The sequence below is a fragment of the Oryx dammah genome, unplaced genomic scaffold (assembly GCF_014754425.2).
Source record: "Oryx dammah isolate SB20612 unplaced genomic scaffold, SCBI_Odam_1.1 HiC_scaffold_1, whole genome shotgun sequence".
Lineage (NCBI taxonomy): Eukaryota > Metazoa > Chordata > Mammalia > Artiodactyla > Bovidae > Oryx > Oryx dammah.
Window position 1 is genome coordinate 68,557,148 of NW_024070185.1, and position 20,031 is coordinate 68,577,178.

Consider the following 20,031-nt stretch of genomic DNA (forward strand, 5'->3'; position numbering starts at 1 on the left):
ATGGAAGGGGGGTTTCGGTGGGGGTGCACAAAAAACCGTGGCTTTGGCAAAGATCCAAAGGGGACGAATAATGAGTTTCAGGCCCAAAGGGCTTGCAGTTTCACTGCCTGCTGCTGCTGTCATAGGAAAGGCACCAACGGCTCTGGAGGACAAGCTATGCAAGGGGTGGCAAAGGTCTTTGGTGTGCGCACCTGTCCTCCTCCTTCGTCCCTTTTGCAGCTCCTCTGGGCATCGCCTAATGCTCATCCCGGCTCCATCCCTCTCTCACCCAGGAAGAGCACTTGGTCTGCTGGAGGCCCCCTCAGGGGACTGTCTGAGCATTATCCTGTCCAGGGCACGGGCACTGAGGCCCTGATATTTAATGTGGACCTCGAAGGCACTGTGTTCCTTTATTCGACTCCCATGTCGCATAAACATTGTAGGCTGAGATGCTGGTTTCCAGCCCCCCTGGAAAATCCCAGTACCAGGACTGGTGGAAGGGGCTTCGTGATGAAACAGGGAACTGGTGAAACTGATCTTGGCCTGGGCAAGAAACATTTTTCTTTCCCTTCTCTCTTTGTATCCAAACTTGAAATCGTGTCTCTGGCAAAGCTGTTTGAACAGATTTACAGATTGGTGAGGCGCTGGGGGCACCTGGGGAAGGTTCACCGGTGGAAAGGTTGTACCAGTTCCACTTCCAGGGCGGTCTGGAGCCGCCTGTGATTGGTGGGCCCTGCTTGGCACATCTGAAGGGCTCCACACTCCCCTCCTCTCCTCTGGGGCCTGAGGCAGGAGGCTTGTGACAATACCTTCTCTTCCCAGTGGGTGGAGGTTGGTTAGGATCACTGGGTGAGAGGAAATGGCTGATGACACCCACCCACCCACTCACTCTTCTGTCAGCCTGGGGGATGTGCCCTTTGTCCTCCCAAGTTGGCATTCATGCATTCCACATTTTCTTCCCTTCCTTAAAACGGGGTGTGAGACATACAGCGCACAGGGATCACATTATTTCCCACATTCCTGAAGAGAAATCTTAGGTTCAGAGAGGGGGCGTGGCCCTCACAGGGTCAGGTGAGTCACCTGTGACACTGCATCTCAGTAGCCAGGTGTCCCCAGCTCCTTCAGGGACTAAGCTCTGGTGGTAGAAGGACCAAGGCCATGAAGGCTGGGCTAACCGCTGGGGAGCTGTGGGTTCTTGGTCCTCTGGAGAGTGCTGGGAGGGCTGCTCAGAGAAGCCAAAGAGGAGGCATGGACAGGGATGTCTCTGCCCCACCACTGAGATGGCACAGAGCAATTAAGGACCGATGAAGACAGACTGGCAGGATGGCATTCCACGGCCCCCTTGCCCAGATCAGACTCAATTACCGGGTACAATTATATGCAGAAGTGCTGTGGGGTAGCTGCCCGCACATGCCATTTGAAGCTACTGGGGGAGATGCTTCTTTCTCTGACTCTAGTTACCCACTTTGGGACCCTGCCTTATAGACCCACCTACCCAATTAAAGCCTCCATCAGGGATGATTGAACTGGCTTCTAGGGGGAGACCATGTCTGATGTCAACATCTCTTTTAGGACATTCATCCTGGTTTATTCTCAAGAGACACCACAGCCTTTGACTCTGGCCTCCAAGGCTCATGGACTTCCCTGGTGGCTCAGATGGTAAAGAATCTGCCTGCAAGTCAGGAGACCTGGGTTGATCCCTGGGTCGGGAAGATCCCCCGGAGAAGGGAATGGCAACGAACTCCAGTATTCTTGCCTGGAGAATCCCATGGACAGAGGAGACTGGCAGGCTATAGTTCATGGAGTTGCAAAGGGTCAGACATGACTGAGCAACTAACACTCTAAGGCTCATGGGTAGAGTTAAAGTCCCAACTTGCCCGCAAATACTCGAACCATTCACTTCCACCCCAGAATTCACTCCAGTTTTGAAGAATGGGAAGGTCTTACCTCGAGTTTTGTTTTCTTTGGGAGGGAGAGAGATGGTCCTTCCTTCCTGAAGATAGACAAAGAACTGGTAGCGATGTAAGCCACTGTGTGCTGGTGGGGAGGGAGGCTGGTAGGCTATGGGAAGAAAAAGGAGAGAGGGTGGGCTCCGTGTGCCCCAGTACACAGGGGCTCCTGGCTGCTCTGGGCAGGGGGCAAAGAGTCAGTCTTGGTCCTTTTCATGGTCCTTGCTGACCCTCCTGGGGTCCCAGCTGTGTAGGGGGGTCCACATACTGCAGACCATCAGGCTTTATCTTGGGCAGAATCTCATCTTCAGTCGCTTCATTTAAGAAGCTCATTATTTGGGGTGGTGGGAGGAGGAGGACGTGCGGGCAGGTTGAAGGTCTTGGGTGCTGGCCGGACTCTTGGGCCTTTCCGGACCAGTGGGTCTTGCTGTTGTCCCCTTTCTGCTTTGGCCTATCCTGATGGATTTCCTGCCTCAAGAGAAACCCCATCTTCCTCTGCGAGTGTGTTTGGCAGGGGATTTTTATTTATTTTCTCAGCATTTCCTTATGAACTCAATCCCCAAAGAAGCCAATTTCTTGGCTGGATCCGGAGGATCTGGAAGTGGTTACGGGGGTGGGTGGGACTCGGTTCAAAGGTTTGATCATGGAAGCTGTAGGATCTGGGTGCTTGGGGCACCGGGAGCTGACTCAGTCTCTTCCGGAGGAGAGTGCCCGTCTCCCCTCCTGTTGGTCTTTGTGCTGGAGGCACTCTTTGTTGAGGGGGGAGATGTGGAGTACGGACATCTCTCATCCTTCCCCTAAGTTTATGCAGGGCCCCGGGGTTTTGCGGGTCGGACTTCTGCAGACTGTTCCAGCTGGGCCTCCTTCCAAGAGTGTGGTGTCTCTTTCCCACCCCTCTGCTCCCTTCATCTTTCTTTCCAAGGAACCAAGCATCTTCCGAGGGGTGGGTGGGGATAGAGTGTTTGCAAGGATGCTGCTAGTGGGATGGAGCATTGGTACACGATGGCCACCTCCCTCTCCTGATTGTCAGTTAGACAAGAATCACTTGCTTCTCGGAGTGGTGGAGGTGCTCCTCATGGTGCACTTCCTGCCTCTGGTGTGCTTGCAGCCAGGGGAATTCCTGACTATTCATTCCTCCCTGGGTTTTTACATTGCAGAGCAGATGTGTGTGTGTGTGTGTGTGTGTGTGTGTGTGTGTCTGTGTGAACCCAGGGTCTGCCACAAGTCATGTGAGCTGTGTGAACCAGGGTCTACATTGGGTGGGTGTGGGTTTTGCAGGAACTGGTGGGCATGTGTGCCCAGGCTATTTTGGAGGGTCTCTGCCAGTGTGTGCATGTGGGTACATTGACGCTTTTTTTTTTTTTTTTTTTTACAAATACTGCTGACCAGTGATGGATCTCAGTGGTTCCGTGCAGCTGGGAATTTGTCCTAGGGGGAGATGGAGATGGAAGCCCTTCTCACGAGGGTGTTCCTGAAGAAACTCTCCCTCTAAAAGTAGAGCTGAGAGTCATGAGGAGGAAGGGAATGGGACACATTTGGTGAGCTGCATTTTGGAGCCGGGCCCTGGCTAGGTGCTTTCCCATGTCACTAGTCACGAGTGTTAGTTGCTCAGCTGTGTCCAACTCTGTGACCCCGTGGACTGTAGCCCGCCAGGTTCCTCTGTCCATGGGATTCTCCAGGCAGGAATACTGGAGTGGGTTGTCACATTGCTGGAATCCTCTTCACGACTCGGGAAGGTGGGTATTATGGCCATTATCTAGATGAGAAAACTGGGGCTCTGAGCGATGAAGTCAGGCTGACAGTCAGTGGTGGAGCTGGGCTTTGAATCCGGGCCTGTCTGGTGCCCAAGTCTGTGTTGCTTCACCAAACCATGAAACTCGGTTGGTTTTTTTCTTGCTCAACCCTTTGCCAGGAGCCAGCTCACCCCTGGAGCAGTTGCTTCAAGCTGAGTGGTGGGCCTGCTCTTGCTGGCAGATCCCAGAGGGAAGGGAGGCGGGGAGCTAGTGGTGAGGATGGGGGTGGGAAGAAGAGGGGATTGGAGAAAAGGGAGGTCCATGCAGCTACATAGTAGGGCTGGGAGAGAGCAGGGAGGGGACCAAGCCCATCTGGGGGCAGTTCTGGTTCTGGGTTCTGTCTCAGCAGAGCCCTGTAGGTTGATGTGGGCTCTATTTCTTACTGGTTGTGTGACATGGGGCAGGTGGGTCTATGCCTCAGTTTCCTCCTCTTTATAAAGGAGATGTTGATGGCAGTGAGCTTAAAGGACAGTTGTGAAGATTAAATCAGAACATCCAAGTGAACTCGGGGATCAGTGCTTCCCACACCGTAGAGCTGTATTGCTATGATGCTTGTCATTGCCCTGGCTGGGGGGAGGGGCCCTGGAGGGTGTCACTCACGCGATAGCTCCTGGCCCTGAATCTTCCCTATCTTCATGTCGGTGCCCTGAAAATAAGAGACAGGCATGGGCAAGAGTTACTCTCAGGGCAGCGGAAGGCCACACCATCCACTCAGTCTCAGTGGGCTCTGCTGAGTTCTGTCTTTCTCTCTGAGAGAGCAGGATGAGAAAGGAGGAAGCGGTCTGACTGTCCTGGGGGATGCTGCTAGGACAGGCTGTGGGGTTTAGAATGGTGCCTCAGGGGGTCTGGGAGAGAGGACAGATACAGACATTGCTGGTGATGACCTGCTGGCGAGGCATGGACCCCCGATCTATGCAGAGCCTGAGAGAACCCTTCTGGAAGAGACATCCCCCCCTCACCCTCCGTGCCCCCAGGCTGAGCCCACGATGCACCTCTCGGTCTGTGGGTCTGGTTAAATTGAGTGCCTGGGCTGACCATGCTCACTGCTTGCCCATCCTCTTGGGCTCTCTTTGGGACCTTCAGAATACTCTGCCAACGGCTGCCTGAGCAGCCAGCAGGGCAAGGGAGGGCCGGAGGAGGCTGGACCACCTGATTCTGAGGCTTGAGGGGACTCAGTCCACCATGCTGGGTGGTTGGGACAGCCTCAGTTTTCCCCTTCCCTTGCTCCCTTTGCCTTCCCCCTCCCCTCCACTCAGTGTCTGTGAGATAATGAGGTGATCCTGGGGGCGGGTGCTAATTACTGTTTGTGCAGGGCCCGGAGATGCTCAGATGAAAGGCACTGGAGCTGGGCCCCTGGGTCCGTGCCATGGCTCAGGGCCCCAGGCCATGCCAGGGAGTCCTGCGGCCCCTAGGTGTGGGGTTTTATAGCCTTAATGATGGTGATTAGTGTGGCTCTTCGCTTCTTCTGCCAACACCTAACTGTGCCCTGGCCACCTTTTCACCCAGCCCTGCTGGTGCGGCCCCTGCTCCGTACCCGTGAGAGGAGGTGGGGGTCGGGTAGGGCCAGGGGAGCGTGTGATCTTTCTCCTCAGGTCTCTGTGGAGCTTCTCAGAGTTGGAGTGACCCAAACCCCAGTGTGGTTTCCTTTTTAGGAAATGCAAGCCCCGTTCCCCCACTCCAGACCCTCCATCCCCCTCCTGTTCTCCCCTTTAGGCTGCAATTTGTCCAAGTTTTTGCCAGAATATCCCTCTCCCTCCCCTCCCCCTGCTCCTCCGTGTCCAGCTAGGTCACCTGTGGTGGGAAGAAGGGGCAGGAGACTGCAGAAGGATGGAGCCCATCTTTGAGCCCCACTTCCACTGTTTCCTGTGTGTCTTTTGACGTCCTTTCCCTCACCCTCATCCCATCTTGTTTGCTCAGTAGCACCCAGGTAGCCTTCTAATTCAGCCCCTCAGATGGACCCGAGCTCTGCTTACCCCCTCTCCCCCAGTATCAGGCCAAGCCTTATCCAGGGCTGGCTTGAGACCCCGGTGTGGCCAGCAGCTGAGGTGCTGGGCTGGCAGGGTGTGTGGGGGAAACGGAGGCCCCTCCCCTGGATACCCTTCTCTTTCCCAGGAGAGGCGGGGAGGACTGAGGTCTTCCAGTCGCTCTCTCCGAATAGCTCCCTGGCCTCTCTAGCAGGACTGAGAGGTGGGTGCTGAGGCCAGGGAAGCCCAGCCCAGCCTGGCCTCCCCTTCGCTCCCAGCCTCCCCCTCATTCCTTCCCAAGTCAGCCCAGCCAGTGATTTGTTTAAACAAAACAATAGCAACCTAGGCCGGCTGTTTCAATTCCCCACAGGCTTGGGTCCCACCCAGAGTGATAAACAGGCCTCTCTCCTGGTGCAAGCACAGGGAGGGGGCGAGGGCGCGGTAGGCCCTGGGCCTGTAGGGTCAGAGCAGTGTGGAAAGTCTGATCGTAGCCTCCATGAGGGTGGGGAGGCTCTCCGTCCCCTCCCTTTCACTCTGGGGAGTCTTTTTCTCCTCGGCAGGGGCCAGCTTGGCAAGGACACTTGCAAACCCTTAGTAACACTGGCGGCCCTTCCTGCCGGCCTTCCCCTGCCCACTGCCCCCGAGATCGGCGGAGGCAGCTGCCAGGAGCCGTGAGCAGATGGCACTGATGGCCTGGAGAGCCTAGAGGGTCTCTCTGGACCCTTCTTGGACAGATGCTGATCCTTGTTGGCAGGAAAAGCACCATGGAAAGTTCTGAGAAAGGACCAGGCAGCAGAAGGGCCCCTGAGTGTGGTCAGCTCAGCTGGTATTTATTCAAGTTGGATTGGGAATTGGCTAAGCTCCCCTTTGGCCATCAACCTTCCCTCACTGCTCTGTCCTCAGGGGCTTAACGTTTCTACCACAGAACTAACACCTGGTGGGGGCCTTAGCAAACCAGATCCAAGGGTGAGTAAGCTGTGTGCCCAAAAGAGCTCAGACAACATGTCCAGCACCATAGGAGTGAGTGAGCGAATGCCAGAATGTTCTAGGAGGAGGGGACCTCAGACCCTTTGTCCTTGGACCCACAGAACCTCTTCTAAGACATTGTGATAATCCCATTCCTTCTCTAGGAGGTGTTTTTTGGGAAAAGTGAAAGGCTTAGTTGCTCAGTCGTGTCTGACTCTTTGCGACCCTGTGGACTCTAGCCCACCAGACTCCTCTGACTATGGGATTCTCCAGGCAAGGTTGCTGGAGTTGGTAGCCATTTCCTTCTCCAGGGGATCTTCCCAACCTAGAGACTGAACCCAGGTCTCCTGCAATGTAGGCAACTTTTCACCATCTGAGTCACCCACCATTATGTGTTTATTTTTTTTGGCAGTACCCTGTGGCATGCAGGATCCTTGTTCCCTGACCAGGGATTGAACATGCACCCCTTGCATTGGAAGCATGGAGTCTTAATCACTGGACCACTAGGGAAGTCCCAGGAAGATCATTATTAATATATACAGATATTATCCAGCTAGTGGAGGACAGGGAGGCCTGGTGTGCTGCAGTCCGTGGGGTTGCAAAGAATCGGACTTGACTGAGTGGTTGAACAACATTACCTGGAGGACTGGGGCTCCTGTAGCAATGATTACGCACCCCGTCAACACTACCCCCATCCCATGTGAAACCATGAACTCTCGTACAGCATCTTCATGGCTTGCAGTGTTGCATGTCACCTTAGAAAGCTGGAAAGTCACTTTAGACAGCTGGAAAGCTCTGGAGACGGAGGAGATTTGGAGCAATTTTGAAGAGAAGAGGGAACTCTATTATTCAGAGGAGACGGGGCTGAGGGAAGTACCCTGAGAGTGGCAGCAAGCTCAGCACTTGAGGACCAGACCCCACACCTGTTGAGTCTGAGCAGAGCAGAGCTTTGGTGGGAGAGCCTCAGGAGGGGAGGGGCTTCCTTTCATTCCCCACTACCCGCCTCTCGGCCCCCAGGCGTGCTGCTCCTCTTTAAGACTGGCACAGACAAAACTTCCCTTCCTTAACTATAGCTAAGACAGGCGGGCATTTTCAAAAGGAACTTGTCTGGATGCAGATTCTTAAAAAGGAAATAATGACAGAAATTACACACAGCATGAATATAGTTGGATTGCTAATCCTCAAGAACACTGAGAAGTCCGGGATGGGTTTTCTGGGATTTCAGTATGGGAGCACCAGAGGTGTTTGGTCAGTGAGCTTAGGAGGATGTTCTGGGCCCTTCTAAGTCACAGGGAACTGGTGGCTTTGGGACAGCAGCTTCTTTCCTCATCAGCATCCTCTGGAAATGCGGAACCCAACACTCAGCATCCTCTTAGCAGGGAGAGGGGAGCAGGAGGTGGGAAATTGCTGAGTTGGACCCTTGAATGCTCGGGATATAAGACACTCTCCCCTCTTTCTTAGATTCTGGTGCTTGATGTGTGCATATGTACATCCATGTGTGTGTAAATGTGCATGTGTGTGCATGAAGGGTGTGTATACAGAGCTGGCTGGCATACAAACTAACACATACTATTCTAATCACAGAGAAGAAGCTCAACTCTGTGGACCCTATGGAGGAATTTCCTGGTTTATAGAACATGAGACTTTCCTTCCAGCTCTCTCCCACCTCAGAACCCATCGTGTCTTGTTGAGCTAGTTTGAAACTGACATGTGAGATGTTTAAGAAGAGCTGAGGCTCGACAGGGAGTTGCAGCAACCTCATTGCATGGACCAGGGTGATGCAGGCTGTCTCAGCAAGGGTTGTTCTGACTGGGGCTTGTCACAGGGCAAGTAAAGAACACAGTGCTGGGCTTTCCTGGTGGCTCAGAGGTAAAGAATCCACCTTGCGAATGCAGGAGACACTGGTTTGATCCCTGATCCAGGAAGATCCCACATGCCGTGGAGCAACTAAGCCTGTGCACCACAACGGCTGAGCCTGTGCTCTAGAGCCGGGGAGCCACAATTACTGAGCCCGTGTGCTCTAGAGTAAGCCTGTGCTCTGCAACAAGGGAAGCCTCTGCAGTGAGAAGCCCGAGTACCGCAACTACAGAGTAGCCCCTGCTTGCCACAACTAGAGAAAAGCCTGAGCGGCAACGAAGACCCAGCACAGCCTAAATAAATAAATAAAATTATTTAAAAAAAAACAACAAACACACAGTGCTGGAAGCGGACAGCTGCCCCCCATCCCATCTTACATTTGTAACGAGCTTTTAGTATTTATTCTCCAGGGTACTGTCCAATCAATGGATCTGACAGCAGCTCTCATATGAGAAGGGCAGAGATTGGTCTCCCCATTTGACTGGAGAGAAACCCAGAGAAGCTTCAGCTTCTCAAGGGCGGGGGCTGTATCCTTTCCATCTTTGTAGCTCTCAAGATACTTGGCACATAGGAGGGGTATTAGATGTTCTCAGTGCCCTGGCCCATGCCCTGGCTCGCTGGCTCCACCTTCAACCTGTTTCTCCTGGTCCCAGGGCCAGCACCAGCCTCCAGAACTTGCTTCACCCCCAGCCCCCATGCATCAGGGCAGATGTGCTGGGGTATTAAAGTTCCCTGGCAATAGCTCTTAACCAATGACTGATGGGAATTGGTGTATAAGTGCTCCAGGAATCCACAGTGGAACTTGCTCACAGACCTTCCTTTTCCTGTCTTACCCACTGCCTAACTAGTGCTCTCTTGTGTCCCCAGCAAAATAAACTATTTGTCCTAAAATACTTGTCTCAGGCTCTGCTTCTGGGGGACCCCAAGCTAAGACAGCTTTAAGGGTCCAATAGACATTTGGAGATGAATGAAGGCTTTGTCTTTCAGAGGTGGCTGACTTAAAAAAATTTTTTATTTACTTATTTTGGGTGCTGTTGAGTCTTAGTCGTGGTACGTGGGCTTCTCTCTCGTTGTGGAGTGCCATCTCAGTAGCTGTGGCATGCAGGCGTAGTTGCCCGGTGGCATGTGGGATCTTAGTTCCCTGACCAGGAATCAAACCTTCGTCCCTTGCATTGAAAGGCAGAGTCTTAACCACTGGACCACCAGGGAAGTCCTTTGCTCCTAGCCTCTTCTGATGAGACCACACTGCTACTGTCTGGACCTGGATCCTTCTGCCTTCTCAGGCCAGGCCCCAGAGTTCCCTGACAGAATTGGTCCCTGACATACTGTGTACTTGCTAAGTCACTTTAGTCATGTCTGACTCTTGCGTCCCCGTGGACTGTAGCCCACCAGGCTCCTCTGTGCATGGGATTTCCCAGGTAAGAATATTGAAGTGGGTTGCCATTTCCTCCTACAGGGGATTTTCCCAATGCAGGGATGGGACCCTGAAATATTAAACCCTTGGAAAGCCACAAGCAGGTGAGCCATCTAGATGAAAGTCACCTCAGTCCTTTATTTCTTGTCTCCTTGGGTACAGCCAGAGAGCTATGTTCCCTGAGAATGGAGGGTCCAGAGACGCCCCCTCCCCCAGCCGGGGGAGCCCCTTAGGTAAGGGCTCTGTGAGGTGTGGTGGCCAGATTTGGGTAGTGAGGTCTGGAGGGCGGGGCAGGAGTCTGGTTCAGTGCTGCTCTCAGGAGGGAAGCTGGTCCCACTTCCTCACTTCCTTTCAATGACCTCCAGGCAACCACCCACCCAACTGGGCTTCCATGGAGGTCCCAGGTACTTGGGCTTGCTGAACCCCTGAGCAGAGGGTCCGCGGCACATTTCTGAGAAGATTTAATCTCTTCACCCACCTCTTCCCATCAGGGCGGGAGGATGCACTTCTCCTGCCTGGCTTCAAACCTCCATCAGAGTGGGAAGTTTTACTTTGTGATCTCTGGGTCAGAGGGTGGGGTGACCATCAAGAGAGTCCTGAACTTGAAAGGTGAGGTATAGAAGGGTGTCATGAAGATAAGGGAGAGCAGAGGGAGAAATGAGCAGAACAGAGCACTTGTGGGGGTGCGGAGGGAGGAATGGAAAAGAAGGGAAAATAGGACAGAGTTCCAGGCTCTGACACCGGCCCTGAACGAGATGCTCCTTGCTGTCTGCACAGCTGCCTGCAAGCTGCCAAATGGCAAGCGATCTAAGAAAAGGCGCAAGATTGGAAAGTGCTACCCAGCCCTCTATGGATTCTGCAGTCCACAAGTGTAAGAGAGTGGTAGGCACTGACAGCTCCTGGTATCCAAGGTCCCCCAGGGCTGTGGCTGCCAGGCCTCCTAAAACCCTCCTGGAGAGGACCCAGCCAGGGAGACTGTGCCTGCTCCAAGGAGAAGCCTGCGATCCATTAATCCTGTGGCCTGCTTTTTTGCCCTGGGGCTGGGAAAAGGCGGGCTGGCCATTGAGGCGGGTGGAATGGAATCCGTGGGAAGTGGTAAGAAGGAAGCACAGACCTGAGCCCTCCAGGGAGCTGAGTGCTTACAGACTCTAGGGTGTAGGATGGCCAATTTTTCTTTGCACCAGTTTCCCTCAAGAAGTGTCAGCATCAAGGACCTGATAGACTTCTTTCTGGCATCTTTAAGGATAGGGCGGTTGCATGGCGAATTTCACCATTAGAAAATGCCCACAGATGGCCAGCAAATTCTGGTATATCACACCAACTGGCAACAGGACCCTTGGGTTTTGATTTCTAGTTTGGCTTCAAATCTGGAGTCAGTTACTTTCCTGCATCTCCAGATGCCAAAATGGGTTGGGGCGAGGTAGGGTGTGGCTGCTGTGCTTCTTGGAGTAAGCAGTTACCCGGATGGGAGGGACTTCATCTCTCTCCACGTCTCTGGGTTAAGAGGCAAGATTTCCAAGGCCAGGGTCAAGGTTGCTTGTGTCTAACAAGTACAGGTTGTCCAAGTCTTTTGTTCCAGGTCACGTGGAGGTGCATGTGGTTTCCAAAGAAGCCACGCTGTCTTGCACCTGTGTGTATGTGACAGTATTGAGCATAGATTTGGCTCCAAGGGATGCTGGCTGGGGAGATGGGTAGATTCAATGAATGAGAAGGCCTGTGAAATAGGAATTAAGACACATTTTATGGTATTGAGGAATACATGATCTAGTGGGGCAGACATACTGTCAAAGAAATAACTGTATTATCCATCTAAACAATTGCAGTCTATAGGAAATCCTGGAAGAGGATAGAAGAAGGAAATTGCAACTGCTTGGGTTAGTGATCAGAGAAAGCTATTGAAAGGAGGCAGTACTCCATCTGGGCTTTGAAGGGTGTGTAGGAGTTTTCCAATTTTCTACTGGACTGGATAGGGGAAGAAAGGGGCATTTTAAGTTGAGGAAGTTGCATAAGCAATGTATAAATATGTAAACAAGGCATGAAAAGAACAGGTGGGTCTGGAAGAAGCTCAAGTTAAGGCTTGAAATGTAGGCTGGGGTTAAGCTTCAGTGGCTGGCAATGCTTCTGATATCTGAGAATCGAAGCCATCAGCAACCCAAACTTTGGGTCCACAGACCCCAGGCAAGACTTTTTCTGTTTTCCACATACTCAGCAACTGTGTCCCAGGAGCCTCATTGAAGTGGGCTGGTCAGCTGCCTCTCTGGTCAAGAAAGAATCTGGGTGGGACTAGGCTTTGGGAGATGGCCCACATGGCAGGTCAGATCTAGCTGGAGCTGCACCCTGTGGCCATGGCCTCACTCAGAGCAGGTGAGTATGGGGCCCTCGAACTCCAGCCCATCCCCGTTGCAGACTGTTACCTTTCAATTTTAGGTCCTGAAAGTATAATATGTTCCTTACAAAAAAAATGTAAGACTCAGGAATAAAAAAACTAGAGAGAGAAAGAATCCCCGGGATCACTCTGCATAGAGATAATGGCCCTGAGAACATCAGGGCTCCCTTCTTTGCATTTGGGTCCCAAAGGTTCTTGTTATACAAGTGTCAGCTTCAAGCCTGTTATCCCTTCTGGGGTTGGCATTGGCTGGATGCCCATCTCCTTGGGGAAAATTTCCCTGGTTGCTCTGAGTCTCTGAAGCTCAGAGACGGTTTTGGACCTCAGGACATGGTGGACTGCCCCTCTCTTTGACCCTGGCCTGCTACAGGTCACCCATTCTCTGGATGTAACATCAAGGTAGGGTTAGGAGGAGAGTGGGAAGGAAAAAAGGAGTAAAGAACTCAATGTAGGGTCTCATTAAACCTGTCCCACTTAGAAACAGTCAAGAAATATTAAGATAGATTGAGAGCAAATATCATGAGTTGATAGTTAGATATAATTATTATGCATCAGTGTCAGCTTAGGCTAAAGACTCTCATTTCCAGACACACGGAACAAACACAGAAGCTTTCGGTACCAACAACAGGTTGCCAGAATGCTTCATTTATTTGAACTCATGTAGGGAATTGGGTATTTTTCATAAGAACATTTCCCTGATCTCTCAGATTTTATATTTTTAGCTTCCCAACTCCTTTCATTTTAACTATTATATCTTGGATAGTGATTCTTATTAAAACACTAGTTCTCGTGTTCTTCAACACACACACGCACACATACACACACATGGAGAATACCTTCTGTAATTTTAAACACCATGGTGGTATACTCACAGTGAATAAACAATTTTGCACCTTGCAACAACACAAGACTGCAATGTTCAAAAATAAAGACAAAGAAAGGGCCATTCAGCCTTCCGCCTGCTCCAACCTCCTCTAGGTCCAATAATTTAATATAGATGTCACTGTCAGCACATAAAGACAGGGGAACCACCTCCTGCGGGGCACCTACAATGAGGCAGGCATTTTGCCAGCATCTTGGCACAAGTTAGCTCACTCCAGTCTCTACCTTATAGCTCATTTGCTGCTAAGGAGACCACCGCCCACCACTGGGAGAATAGAAGTCCTCAATCCTGCTGAGAGAGCCGAGCTTCGTGGTCTGGTGTCTGGTGCTGCAAGAACCAGGGATTTGGTGCCATGGGGTTAAAGCATGGATCAGTGACTGAGCTGTTAACACAGCTGTTCAGAAGGGCAACCTGGGCACTGGGCCAATGTCATTACCTATTAGCTGCATGACTTTGAGCAAGACACTTAAATTCCCAGTGTCTTAGTCTCCATACCTGTAAAGTGGCAACGATAATGATACCTGCCCTGGTTTCCTCACAGGCTTGTGAAGAAGAAATTAGGAAATGGGATAGTATGAGATCCTGTGGTGCCATCTGAGTGTAAGGGTCATGACGGGCCCCCTTTCCCCGGGGTTCAGCGTGGAAGAAGAGGGCTGAGGTCGCTGCTGCCCAGGCTGAGCAGGGAGGGGACACTGCCCCCAGCTGTCGCTTGCTCAGAACCCATCCCACTGGCTCTCTTTTGCTGTGATCGACTCAGGAAGCCTCCTGGCAGGGTCAGCCTCATGAGGCTAATGGGGCACCGTGGGCTCGGAGATTACTCAGCTGTGAATGTGGGGCCTGTCCCGCTGGGCTGGCACTCACCCGGCTGTGCAGAGCGTGTGGCACATGATGTTTATTAATATGCCTTGATGAGGAGCATTAGTGTCTACTAATGACACCATCTGAGCCTGGCCTCCCTTCTCCTGTTCCTCTCTTTTCCCCTTCCTGTGGAGACACACACCCACTCACATAGAGATGTCGGCCCTCGGAGAAGGGACAGAAGGCACAGTTGTCCCCCACACCCCGGGAAGGCAGGGGCTGGGATGGGGGTCCAGTCACAGGGGTCAGACAGAGGATCCAGGATAGGGGAGGAAGTAGGGTGCTGCTGGCTCAGGGGTCAGGTAGGAATCTGGCCAGAAAGTGCTTGGTGATGGGAGCAAGGGAAACATAACAGTGGCAAGACTTTTCCAAAACTGGTGGGAAGGATGGGGAGCGGCAACGGTGAGACAGGAGACTGGAGCTGGGGAGGGGCTGGCCCTGGCTGGGAGCTGGAGGGAGGGAGACTAGAGGGGGGGCTGGGATGGCAGGGGTGGGGGTGGGAGGAGGGGCGACAGCCAGAGGAGGGGGATCTGTGAGTTATGTTCACTCAGCCACACACATCCACAGCCCCCACTGCTGCACACACACTCATACACGCATGTGCACTTGCATGCATACTCATGTATACATGCTCACACAGCCTTCAACTCACACACATGCTTGTGCACATTCAATCACACATGCCCTCACGTGCTCACATATACATGTGTTCAGTCACACACATGCTGGCATACACATATGACATGCTTATTCAATGCACACTCACATACATTCCCCCACCTACACATGTATTCACACAAGCCCACACACAACACCCTCAGGTACACTCACTCACGCTCACATATACACAGTCATACACACAGAGCCCTCCACCTTGCACACTTATCCAACACATATATACGCATAATGCACTCACACTCACAATGCTTATACATGTACACACTCACACTTATACACCTAACACACATTCACACACACTCTCACACAAGCACATTTGCAAGGCACTCATACACACACACAGACAACCTTCCACATACTCCCTCTCCCAGGCAGCCTCTCACTGGTGGGTATGTCAGGGGTGGAACATGAAGGGAGCATCAGGGTGGGGGGTGTTTGGGGAGGGGGCCGGTGGTGGAGAGGCTACAGTGTGGACCGTGGGACTAGGAGAAGCAGGGTGTGGGAATCTCCAGGCCTTTGGCAGGAGACCAGGACTGAGAGATGACTGATTAGGACTGAGGGCTGTGAGTAAGAACTGAGCTGTTCTCTGTTACTCTCCAGAGTCTGAGGGCCAGAGGGGTGGGGACACAGGAAGGAAGGGGATCTGGGGCAGGAGAGGGGGTCAGTTAGGAGTGGGGGGTGTCCCGGCTCTGCCCCCTGCCCTCCTGCCTGTTGTGGTGGGATGTGGCAGGCTGGCCTGCCGCCTGTAGCAGTAGAACAATTAGGAAACACTACAGTTAATCCTGAAACAAACAGGGCTTGAGAAACTGCAGCCAGCCTGAGGGGAGGAAGCTGCAGGGCTACCTCCTCAGGCTGGCCCTTATCAACCGCATCTCTAATCTCTAGCATCTAGTCTTTCTGGCTGGGTGGCTGCAACCCCAGAAGAGGGACTGTGGAGACCAGTAAGCTGGGAGGAGGCGACCTGCCCAAACCTTTTCTCCCCAGCCCCAGTTGGGCAGAGGGGGTCCAGCAACCCCCTAACTGTCCCCTGGCCTGGTGAGGAGTGCTCCAGGGCTTGTGAGTGGTAAGGGGGAGCACCGGTGTCTAGAACACTTCCTGGGTGGTTGTGAGAGCTATGTGGGGCTCCCCCAGGTTCACCAGGTAGGGATCACTGACGGCCAAGGAGGCTTCTCATAGCATCTGGCTCAGCAGTTTCCTCTGGATCCTGGCCTTCCTGCCCCTTCCATCTACTCTCATTTTGCCTATGTCTCCCTCCTCCCCTCCCCCGACTGTTCTGCTCTCTACCACCAACCAGGAAACAGCCAGCTGTCTCTGGGCTCCTCTGTCCTGGCCATGGACCAGCTCTGGGATGCGGTTTTCCTAGAACCCAGGCCCCAGAGGCTGGTGGGTCCTCAGTCAGGCTTCTGAGCTCAGCTGTGTCCCCCTCCTTTGCCCTATTTTCAGTTCCACACTTGGCTTCAGGAGAAAGATAACCCTTTGTCTATACTTTGGGGTCTCTCCTTCTCCACCAAAGGGCCCAGGCCCAGGGCTGCCTTGTGAAAAGGAAGGGAGAAAAGAAGAAGAAAAGAAAAGAGAGAGGTAAGGAAGGAAGGAGAGAAGGACTTTCTGGAAGGAAGCTTGGGGATCAAGACTTTTAAGCAAGAAAAGATGCCAGCAAGGTATGGAGGCTCTGAGAAACCCCGGGCTCCTTAGAGAGGGTGACAATAAGCAGAAAGAGTCTGTCTCATTCAAATCACGTCTTACTCTTTCCAGAGGGACTGACAGTGAACTTAGCCCCAGTCCCCTGGCCCCTTGCTGTTCAGAGAGGCAGCAGCATCACGTGGGAACTTGTGAGAAAGGCGGGATTTGGGGCCCCACCCCAGATATGGTGTGAATCAGGAGCTTTCTTTTAACAAGAACTTGTGGTGCTTCGCGTGCACACTTGACTGAGAAGCGCTGCCCTGGAAGCCGCTCCCAGGGCCTGGCATCTCTGGACTGGGTGCGCAGGGTCCGAATCAGAGCTGTGGTGGCAGCGGCGGTGACATGAGCCCTTGTCCCTGACAGTGTCCCCTTTCCGGTCTCTTCCAGGCTCAGGAGCACTCCCACCCCGCCCCCAGGGAAGGGGATCATACTTCCCAGAGCAAGACCTGCCTGACCTTCAGGTGCCAAGGTGACCCCAGCTCTCAAGGCAGACTATTTGGACTGGTTGGGCTCCTGAGTGGTCGCAGGAGGTAGAGGGGGGTTGGGGCCCTGCCAGCACTGGGAGACACGAGTGCCCCTTCTTGGGGGCACCCCTTCTTCCCTGCACCCCTGCTTGGAGCCATGAAAAGCAGACCCGGTTGGTGAGTCTTGGTGTCACTCACTATTCGGAGCCTTTGAGTTTCTGGCCTTGGGCAAGACAGCCCCTCCTGCTGGAGGGGCCCGGAGGAGCCACATCTGGGCGCACTGCTGGCCAAGTGCTCCCCAGGCTGTTGGACACACACCCACTGGTGCTTCCTTCTTCCCATCCTGCTCCCCACTCCCAACCCTATTTGAGGAGGGGGGAATGCTTGTTCCCGAGGTGCTTATTTATTTATTATTATGTTTTTGGCCGTGAGGCTTGTTGGATCTTAGCTCCCCCACTAGGGATAGAACCTGGACCCTTTGCAGTGAAAGCGCAGAGTCCTAAACGCTGGACTGCTAGGGAAGTCCCTCTGCAGGTGTTTAGAAATCTCTGGGGAAGGAGGAGGCAGGAGAGCACTGCTCATGGACTTGCCTGGTGGTCTGCTGGTTAAGAAGCCACCTGACAGTGCAAGGGACACAGGTTTGATCCATGTCTGGGAAGATTCCACATGCCGTGTGGCAACCAAGCTCATTCACCATAACTACTGACCCCACGTGCTCTAGACGCCTTGATTGGCAACAAGAGAAGCCACGGCAATGAGAAGCCCGTGCATTGCAATTAGAGAGTAGCCCTCATTCACCACAACTAGAGAATGCCTGCACACAGCAACGAAGACCCAGTGCAGCCAAAAATAAATAAAATAAATACATACATAAATTTAAAAAAGAAATCAACAACTCAAAAAATTTTGAAAAAGAGAGAGAGCAAGCATTGTTCTTTCTTGCAGTCTGAGGACCAGAGGCGGGGGTGTAAGGTGGTTCAGGAGGCCAGTGGGGGTCTGCGCTGGTTCCCTGGTCCTAGAAGCAGGCCTACAGCTAAGTGCCCCCCTCAGCTCTCCTTTGCAGATACCCAAGCAAACTTGCTATCACTGACCAGCTTTCGGGGCTACCCTTATCTTTCTGTCCCTATCCCCTGTGTCAAGGCCAAGGGAAGAGTGAACACAGCCCACTGGGGACAAGCAGTTGTCAGCCCAGTCCAGAGCTTACTCTCATTCTGTTGTGTCACCTTTTACAGTGCCTGGCAGGCAAATGCCAATCTGGGGAGCTTGGCAATCATGATGAAAAAATGCCCGAGACTGAGCTTAATGAACTCCACCCTGACCTCCTGGTTGGTTCCATCGGTCTCTGGCTTGCTTGGGAACAAACATGACCCCAGGGAGAGGAAGGGAGAGCTATGATTCCCTCCAGCAAGGCCAAGTGCTCCGGGTCACTATGCTGCCCCTTTAGTGGTGTCACCTGTTAAGGGTCACTCAGCCCCAGAGGCTGATTGGGTGGGAGGTCTGTGTGGAGGACCCTGGCCGCCTATGGACTGGGTGCCCACCCTCCTCCCCAGCAGGTGGAGAGTCAGGCTCGGGGCAGTTGTGGCGCTTGGCTGTGGGCCCGATCAGGATCATCATTGCTCTCAGAGTGTGTTGAAATGGTCTTTGCACAACCTTGAGGAGGGCCCAGCATTTCCAGGTGACAGTGCCCAGGGCCATGAGGAGAGGGGAGGAAAGAGGATGGGGTGACAGCTGGGATGGCGCCCAAAGGGGGTCAGGGAGCTGTCCACATCTTCTGACTCCCAAGGCTCCCGGGCTCTCCCAGGGCCTCCTTCTGACCCCCACCCATGAGTCTGGACCTCAGAGGCCCTCCACCCTAGGAGTCTGGAGTTCTGGGACACCAGGCCAATCCCTAGGTTATGCCACAAGAAGCCGAGATAAACTTCTCCCTGGAACTTTTTGCTGTGAGCAGTAAATTGCCCTGGCATCCGAGACTGCAGTACACAAGCAAGGGGCCTTTAATGAAAGCAAATGACAGCTGATTAATCTGCCAGCTCTAGCCCCGCTCCTCCCTGTGGGGTCTGGCCACGCTCCATAGCCTCGATGGCCTGCACCAGCAGGGTGGGCTCCAGTCTATTACCACTGGCGCTTCCAGCCCTCATGGGTCTGCTCTGCCCTCCTGAGCCAGCTGTCCTGACCTGTGTGAGGGGCTGGCCCTGGAGGAGAGGGCTTGGTCCCTCTGGAGGCTGTCCCTGGTGACCCCTCGGGAAGAGGGCAGAGAGCGGCCCAGTGGGATTGCTGTGAAGGAATTACATTTAGAAGGTAAGTGGGGGCATGGCTAGACGTGTAGCTGGCTTTCCAGTTGCTCACTGTGGCCTTGAGAAAGCAGTCAGGCCACTGGATCATTCGCACTCGGGGAGAGAGCAGAGGGAAGAACTGGGACTAGGGGAAAGTCCCTCTTCCTACCCCAGTTCACCTGCCCTGGTTCCAGGCTAATGCCAGGGAAGCCCACACTGACTAAACTCCTGCTAGGTGCCAAGTGCCGTGTCCACGGGAAGGTGGCTTACAGTCTGACAGGGACACGAGAGAAAAGAGGTAATGACAGGTGCCATGAGTGCTAGGAGGATTTGCAGAGGGCCTAGAGTGGCGCATGGAGGGCTTCCTGGAGGAGGTACGAATTCCTCTCCACATGATGGTGGTGCTTGGCAGGGAAGGGGGAGGATACTTCTGGACTCCAGCTGTGAGGCCTGGCCTCTTCCAGAGCCTCCTTATCAGAAGCCCAGGCTCTTATCACCTCCTCCTTAAACTGCTTGACCCTCCCCTTGGGCTGCCTTGAGGCTGGGGGATTGGGATGAAGGAACCGGAAAGGAAGTGAGTATCTGGCCATGCGTGGAGACCACTGGCCCTGTCCTGGGCAGGAATCCCTCTTGGGAAGCAGAAGCAATGATCCCTTTGGGGGAGAAACCCCCTCAGTATCTATAGCAATAAAAAAGAGGCCCCAAGCTCACTCTCGCTGCAGCCTTTAATGATGGGGTTGGGGTGTAATGAATATCTGTGTGCTCATAAAACAGACTAATGACTGCTCTCATTTAATGGACCCCTTTTATCCTCACTTGTTCCCAAACCAGAAGGGACTGTCCCAGGGGCTGAGGTCTGGAGCCTTGTGGCTGCCACAGACTCCAGC

The 20,031-nt window shown here is 53.3% G+C and overlaps 1 protein-coding gene across 2 annotated transcripts in view; it reads right to left on the reverse strand.

The window, feature by feature from the left end:
- Window positions 1–20,031, reverse strand: part of PEBP4 (phosphatidylethanolamine binding protein 4) — a 221,274-nt gene that overhangs the window by 11,546 nt on the left and 189,697 nt on the right. For both annotated transcript variants that reach the window (XM_040243017.1, XM_040243012.1), the window contains exons 5-6: window positions 4,322–4,367; window positions 1,927–2,040 (exon numbers count right to left, since the gene is read on the reverse strand). In XM_040243017.1, the coding sequence (XP_040098951.1) occupies window positions 1,927–2,040; window positions 4,322–4,367 (160 nt within the window). The remainder of the gene's footprint in view (window positions 1–1,926; window positions 2,041–4,321; window positions 4,368–20,031) is intronic.